The sequence below is a fragment of the Limulus polyphemus genome, unplaced genomic scaffold (genome assembly GCF_000517525.1).
Source record: "Limulus polyphemus unplaced genomic scaffold, Limulus_polyphemus-2.1.2 Scaffold1573, whole genome shotgun sequence".
NCBI lineage: Eukaryota > Metazoa > Arthropoda > Merostomata > Xiphosura > Limulidae > Limulus > Limulus polyphemus.
This window is the reverse complement of record NW_013667183.1, coordinates 178,180-186,463: the sequence shown is the minus strand read 5'-3', so window position 1 is coordinate 186,463 and position 8,284 is coordinate 178,180. Positions and strand designations below refer to the sequence as shown.

At 35.5% G+C, this 8,284-nt stretch overlaps 1 protein-coding gene across 2 annotated transcripts in view; it reads left to right on the top strand.

Annotated features, from left to right (window-relative positions):
- LOC111086943 overlaps positions 1 to 8,284 on the top strand; it is a 45,521-nt gene that overhangs the window by 23,994 nt on the left and 13,243 nt on the right. For both annotated transcript variants that reach the window (XM_022391844.1, XM_022391845.1), the window contains exon 5: positions 6,090 to 6,405. In XM_022391844.1, the coding sequence (XP_022247552.1) occupies positions 6,090 to 6,405 (316 nt within the window). The remainder of the gene's footprint in view (positions 1 to 6,089; positions 6,406 to 8,284) is intronic.

Here is an 8,284-nt window from a genome sequence, read left to right as displayed (position 1 = left end):
ACATACATACATACATACATACATACATACATACATACATACACACACACACACACACACACACACACACAATTCTTTGCACTGTCTCTCAGTCAGATAAAACCTATACAATAAAATATTATAGTGCCAATTTGTGTAAAATTGAATCAGAATTATTTTAAATGTAATTTAATTCAATCATTTATATAAACAGAACTTCTGTTAGTTCCATGGTTTTATGCCATACTTTATAAATCTTGCATTATTGAATGAATACAAAAGTCATTGTGATCATTCAGTTGGTTTAAAACAGTTTAACAGACTTGTCATATAATCTTATCTTGTAAATATTTTAACCTTATGTAGCCTAGATTACAAAAAATAATTATTTTTATTAATATACTGAGTATTTCTCTCAATTTTTGTTTACTTTAAATTTAATAAATATTTCTACAGTATTTTCTAACTATATCATTTAATCATTCATTTTGCATTTATGTATGATTGTATGGTTCAAGCATTCAAACACTTGATTTCATTTTTAAGCCTGTAATAACGTTTGTTACTATGTAATCTCAGATATGCTACTTTTTTTTTATTGATATACATCATAGATTTGCTACTATACTGACATATTAATGATTCGTATTATTAGGCTTAAGCCAGCATACAGCATGTTGTAGCTTACTTAATTAGGTTGTGACATTTTAGTAGAGTATGCACGAACATAATACTTATAATTTGTAGATATCTGTGTCAAAAAAACATGAAGATTTAGTTGTTCTCAATGCAGTATTGACATAGAACTATTTTTTCTGATACAGAATTATTAATAAACCAAAACATAAATCATATTAAACATGATTTCAAGTGCCTACTCTATACTGGTAAGTATACTAATATTTTTGCAAATTAGTACAACTTCTTAAAGCACTTATTTTCCTTCATTCCCTGCAGAAAAAGCAGGGTAACATTTGTTGCTTCTTGTTAACTTCATTAATAATTAAACTTAGTCAAAAACATTACTTAAATGATGTGGCTGGCAGTTTGGTAAAATTCATGAAGATTTAAGGTTATAATTTCTGACCTTAAGTTGTGTTGTGATTATAAATATTGTGACTTCTAATATCTGTGCATATTTTGATGAAGAAAAATAACATGGAGTAAAGTACATGTTTATCTATGTTCTCTCAGATTTTATACCACCTTTACTTGATCTTTGTTGACCTTGGTGCATTTCTGTATTATAAAAGCTTGCATATTTTTTACACATCTTAAAAACTGTGGATTTTGATATGTCGTGTTCACCAAACATCCTCTTCATAGACTTTTCCAGACAGTGTTGAAAGGCTTCAATTACTTGAGCATCAGTGTCCTCATTTTAAGTTAGATCATCTATTGCTCCTCTTAATACATATAGATCCTGTGTCTTTGAACTGCTTATACCATCTCACATGACCTTTCTTTAACTTGATGCACCATTGCAAGGATCTACGTCATTCATCAGACAGATTTGTAAGCTCTCATTCTGTAATCACATCAGCTGTTTCCCTAATGTTCTTCTTGAGATTGGCATGTATGGCACTGCTTCATTGTAACACCATCAGTTATAGTGCTTTCATATGCTGCTTAACTCGTCACGTAGCTTCAGAGGCTAAAGTCATTACATTATGTCACAAAATAAAGGGAAAACTGCAGAAAGTCCCAAGTGCAAAACACAGAGATGTGAAGCTCAGATGTGAACGTGATGTTGGGAATTAAGGTAAGAAAGGAATTTGCAAATGTGGTAGCAGGAAAGTGTCATCGATATATCATTTGTAAAGGACAGGTTTAAAGTCACAAGGGCAGTTTTCTTGCCACTTGCTTTCATGGTAACTTAGAAAACTATTGGTTATCATTGTACCCAGCAGGGATTCCCTCTATCTAGTCATAAGTGACATCATTAAAGAGGAAATGATTTAACTTTGTGGAGAGGACAAGAAGTTCCAAGAATTGTTTAAAGGTGAAACCAATATACTGTTTTCACTATTTTGGAATTGCTTTTGTAGCTTCAATTCTCCTTTTTCCCAGTCAGATCTACTCGTCATGATCTCACAATTCCATGTTGCAACTACTACTGCTGCTGTGATTAATATAGCTGATCTTCCTGTCACTTTAATGGTGTCGGAGTAAGCTTTATTGGCTCAGGAAGTAATGGCTCTGGTTTGAAGGGAGTTGGCTACCTTTAGGCAGTAATTTGTGTCGCCTGATGATTGCTCTCTCATACCATGTGCTGTTATGCCTGAACATGAGGATGAGGATTTGGGTAGCCTGTTTCCTCCTTCTGTCCATGCCTCACAGTCATGTTTCATTTCGAGGGAAGTGCCTAGAACTCCTTCTTCTTTTGCTGACTACATCATTCAGGTATGTTATAATTTTTCTTTGTTTCTCATTTCCTATGATTCCTCATCTGCTCTTCTCAGTGATGGGTTGGTGTAACAGTGTCTATGTTTCCTTCCACACTTATTAATTGGAGGACCAGTTATGTTCGGGGTTCAGTATGCAATGTGACCCCATGTACTCTGGATGAGCATGCTTTGGCATATTTTCTCTCTGGGTTTCCCTGATTCAACTCACACCTCTGAAATGCTTCTTGGTAGTTCCTACCTCATTTCACCATGGAGTCATACTTGTCCCTTCTATAGGCTTTCATTCTTGGTCTACGGATGATAAAGGTCAGTGTTTCGGATGTGTACTTTCACATTCCCATTTCCCTTGCATCCAGACATTACCTTCATTTTATCCATCAGGGTTGTATTTTTCTGTTCCGGATCTTCCATTCACGCTCACCTAGATTCCTTACATTTTTCGTTGCATAGTTAGGGTGTTTGACTCTATTTTTCATTCTGAGGCCTTTGTTTTCACCATTACTTGGCTGACTGGCTACTTCTATCTTCCTTAAAGGCTGTTTCTGCCCTTCATACTCAGTTTCTACCATGAAAAGCCACTTGGGTTGGTTGGTTGGTGAAGATGGAGAAGTCTTTCCTGACTGTGCACAATATATTGTTCAATTCCTTACTCTGTCAGGCCCAATCTTCTCTCCCTTCATTTTTGGGCTTTAGGGCTTCTAGTTTTCATTCTACCCTTTTCTCATTCTCCAATGCATGAGAGGTTCTATCTCCTTTGGGGATGTGGGCTTCTCTGGAAGCATTTATACCTCTTGGTCATGCCTGTATGTGTCATCTTCAGTGGGTTTTGATGGACTAGTGGAGCCTCATTTAGGACCCTTTTATACCCCTCTTCTCCTTCCTTACAGACTGACTTCACCTGATGGTTGGATTAAGCCAAAACCACTATGGGTGTTTCTCTTCTTCCCTCTCGTCTGTAATGTCACCTCTTTCTGGATGCCACTCTTTCCAGTTGTGGTGCTTACCTGGATGCTTAATTCACTTCCTTCTAGCCATTTAGGGATGGTGCATTTCAACAACTTGATTGGGGTCTCATCCATCTCCAGGCAAGGGGACACTCAGTTGAGAAAACTTTGTTTTCAGACACTGGACCTCCTGTATTGAGCCCACAGCTATCTTATTCACTTGATGGCTTATCATATTTGTAGGGTCCTGAATCTTGTCATGAATTGCTTATCTTGTCCCAACAAAATTCTCTGTACAGAGTGGTCACTGGACCAACTGGTGTTTTGGTGGCTCTGTTCCCAGTGGTGTGTTCCATATCTGGATGCCTTTACCACTTATCTCAATTTCTAGCTCCCTTAATTTTGGTTTCCTGTTCTGCATCCAGTTCCTCTCCCTTACTGGTTCTATATTTTGCTTTCCGTGTCATGTTCTTTTCAGCCATGTTTCATTTTATGTGATATTCACCTGTCCTTTATCTTTTGTTTCCTTCACTCCACCTCATTTGTCCCTCTCACCCTTACTATCTTCCTGATTTGAACCTCAGTGTTGTCCTCCATGCATTTACCCTTCTTCTATTCAAGCCTTTGTTAACATGTTCTTTCTGTCACCTCTCCTTACAGACTCTTTTCATCCTCCTGTTGTTGGGCAGACATTGTCGATTGGACATGTTTGTTATTAATTTTCACTGCTCCTTATTTCACTGTTCTTATGTTGTCCTTTTCTCCAATCATTCATTCCTGCCCAAACCTCCAGCCACTCAGGAGGGTAATTCCACCTTCACACCCATCACCCTTCTTTCCATATCACAAATTTATGACCATTCTGACCCTGCTTGCCAATTATGCCCAGTCAAGGCTCTCTGCTGTTATGTGGCACACACTGCTTCCTTCTGTGGTTCCTGTTCCCATTTGTTTATTCCTTGGAATTCCTCCCAGTCCTGTGACCTTTCTCCATTCCCTTATGGGTTGGGATTGCCAGAATATTCACCTGGCATGTTCTTCTGTTTCACTGGATGTTTATTGTCTTTTCTGCATCTGCTCACATCAAATCCTTCATCTTACCATGTCCCAGGCTGCTCATTTCTGTCATTTGTTGGAGAACATCATTCGTGCCAGTATGTGGACTACTCACCATACCTTCACCAGTCATAAAGATCCACCTGGCCATTTCTTGTTTTATGGGTTTTTGTCTTTCTCCCAACACTATTTTGCGCTCCACAATTTCTCTATGAGTGGGTAAATGATCCTTTTTTCTACTTTTTCTTTTTAGGGGCACTTTTTCTCATCTTAAGATCCTGCTTTGTGGCAAGTGTTGCCTGATCAGGTATACTTATTCTTAAATCTGCACTGTAATACTGTGTGTCAAATACATCCACCATTGAGATGGTGTTTTCCACAAGACCACTTGTAGGTATTCCTCATGGTATTTTGCTTCATAAAGATGTTTGCCCCGGACTCTACACTCATGGACTAACATGAGCAAAGCAGACAGGAATTGCTGCCCATCCCTGATGACCTGTGTATTGTAGGTCACTGGATCAGTCTCCTTTTCAAAATAAGGTGTCGTGGTCACCCATTGCACTGTCTTAGATGTAGTTTTCCTTCAGACTCTCCAATGCACTGTCTCCTCCCTTTTTCTAGGGGAATATTAGAGTCCTTGCCACTTACCAATTCCTAGCCACTGGGTTGGTGGACCATGAAGGTTTCCTCCTGAGTGTACTAACTCCCACTCAGTTGAGAGTAGGGCAGTGGTGTTCTGCCAGTGTAGATGGCATTGATGCTCATTCTACCATGGACCTGATGGACAGTGTATTCTGCCAACATGCAGTTCACCCTTCCAGCTGAGGCACCCTCCTTCCTACTGTCCCCTGGATGTCAATTGCTGGTGGATATGATGATGGATGAAGCTGGACCAGCCACATAAATCCTCAAATGTGTGTCTGGGTGTGCTCCTCCTATCACAGACTGGATGTTGCCTGGTGTTGGACTGGAGATACACCAAACTTTACTGTCTACCTACCTACCATTTCCTGGATGTCTATTCCTGGTGGATATGATGATGGTTGGGTTGGATGTGCACACATGATGATGTGGATTCTTGGTATGAAGGCTCATGTTCCCTATCAGTTCCCATATCCAAGGAGAAAGGAAGAGGACCCTCTTCCTACTGCTGGCCAGATATCCCTATCACAGTTTGATTGATGTTGTGTTAAAAAAGTTGATTATATGCACCGGAAAGAAATTTGAGCTGTGACTTTTTTTTTTCACTTTTCACAAATCTTTTTGTTTTTCAAGTAACATAATTTTTTTCATTTGAAGTAGTAGCTAGATATCTGATATTTCTGTAAACCAGCATATAGCAGCTTTGTCATGTACAACACAAGTTTTGTAAGAAATTCTTTTCTGTTCTAATACATCAATATACTAAAGAAAGTATTGCATTAGAATCATATATCATTCCTTATCTTCTGGTTCAAGTTGATGTTGTAAGCTACAACTAGTAGCAAAGACACAAAAGATGCAGTTCACTCAAGAATAAGTTATCATGGAAAAGGTTATTTTAGCATAAAACTGGTGCTTTTGCTCAAATGGTTTTCTTATAGTAATAAAAATAAATGTAAGTACATTACAATTATGAATTACTTGTTGCAGTGTTATCAAAATGTGGCTATATTTTTATGTGATAATTTTTTTATACATAAATGTTTTTTGTTTTCAGCCTAATCATCAGTTGTTTCCTAAGCTTTCTCCTACTGTATCAACAGATATCGCACTTAGTTATCCTATAGCAGCTCAAAATGAACTTCACACATCAAGTAATGTGGACACGTTTTTACCTGACAACAACAATACTACCTCTTCCTCAATTGTGTCACAAAATGTACTTCTGACAACAAATGTGACACCTAAGAATGCCATAATTCATCCTGCTTGCAAACATAGAAATAGTTGTTTTACCTCGTATGCTTTTGATTCTGGGGTCATCACTAACTCTGCATCAAAAAATCTTTATCTGACAAAGCTCTTAGCTTCAGGTTAGTAACTTAAAAAGTAGTATTGAATTATTAATTGTTTAGTTATGTTCATTTATTAGCAGCACATTAACATGTACCTGATATATATTCTTATTGGAATACATTGTACTTTTAAATTGATAACTTTTATTTGTTATGTTGACAAATCATGTGCCAGAAAATACTAGAAGGCAATTTTCTTTATTTTAACCATTCAGCAACCTCCTTTGTTTTAAATTGATCTGTCAAATGCTGTTTTAAGAAATCTTTCAGAATGTTTTTAGCAAGAAAGTTATGAATATAATACACAGTGTTATGCATGCTGTAGAATTATACTTCATGGTGCTAAATAACACTTCACATACAACTTTAAGTATGTTGCAGTGAATTTATTTGTGTATCTTTTAATTCAAAATTACATAGTGTCTGGTTCTAATCAACACTTCATATATATAGTATATTCTTTCAGATTTATGATATGGGTAAGTAATAATGAAGTTAAAATATACCAGATTTTATATTTTATATATAAGCTTTTAGATGCATGCTGCAACCTTCTTCAGGCCAACTGAATGAAGGTTTTAAAAGTAATTAACAGTTTGGGTAAAGAATGAGATGTATGCAATATAAAAGTTTGTGATCTGTAACTGTGGATATAAAGTTAAGTTCTTATTCATAAATGTGTAAAATTACACAAAAAGGTTCATAAAATTGTGTGTCAAACCTGCTTATAAAAATCATTCCGCATAGGGTGAATGTCTCTGTTTTACCAGTCACTGTTATTACTCTAACTGGCCCACTTTTCAAAACTTCCTTATCATTACAGATTCCTTATATTGGAATGGTTTGTTTCAAATTGTAAGTCTTGAGTTCTGTTCCATAGCATAACAGTTCTTACAAGCAGGATTACTGATGATCATTTTGTAATATTCAAGTTAGCAATTATTATATGTAGTTTATTATTTATTAATTTTTGTGAAACATAAATAAGTTTGTCTTTTGAGAGGAATTGTGTGGCTCTTCTCATATGTTTAGTTTATTGATTTATATAATTGTTAAAAACATTTTACTTGATATTTTTGTAAAATCAGCTCCATCTAATAGCAATGTTGATGTTATGTACCCATACACAACACCTTGTAGCATTTAAAGAGTTTATTTAAAACTACACTGAGAATCATCTTATGGCTATTAGAGAGTTCCTCATAGTTAAATTCTAGTATTACAAGAAGCACATATAACTGATCTGATGCTTTTATTTGTTTTCTATTTATCATGCAATATTATTTTGTACTGATAGATTTCCAGTTGTATGTCCTTGTTTTTTTCCTCCCAAAACCACAGTAAAATTCAAAACTAGTTCACATTTGCAATCACATCTACTGACATGAACTGAAAGTTGAAGAACATAACTGTAACAGATCTGACATCAAACAGCTTTCTCTAAGAAATGTGGATAAATTTTACTTTTGATTGAAATTTTTTATAACTCAGTCATGATTCTGAATTTTTCTTATTTCTTATTGATGTGAATTAAATGTTTTAATATCATTTCAGCAAGAAATGTTTTGTACATAATATCATAAAAGACAAGTTATGATGGCATTCACCATTGTTAAGAAATTAAAACAGCTTTTATTTTTATGATATTACATTATAGTAGTGTATATAAAAATCTACTAATATCCATATTCCCTAATTGTTTGATTTTTTTTCAACTTTCTTACATATTGGCTTAGCCTTAGCTTTGTTTAAATAATTTTAAGTAAAAGTATTTATCTCTGGAGAGTGTAAAGTATCACTGTAATTATTACTTGTTTTGTTTTTTGCTTAGAAAAAAGAAAATGTGCTCTTTAAGAATATATATATATATATATATATTTTAATTACCTCCACCACC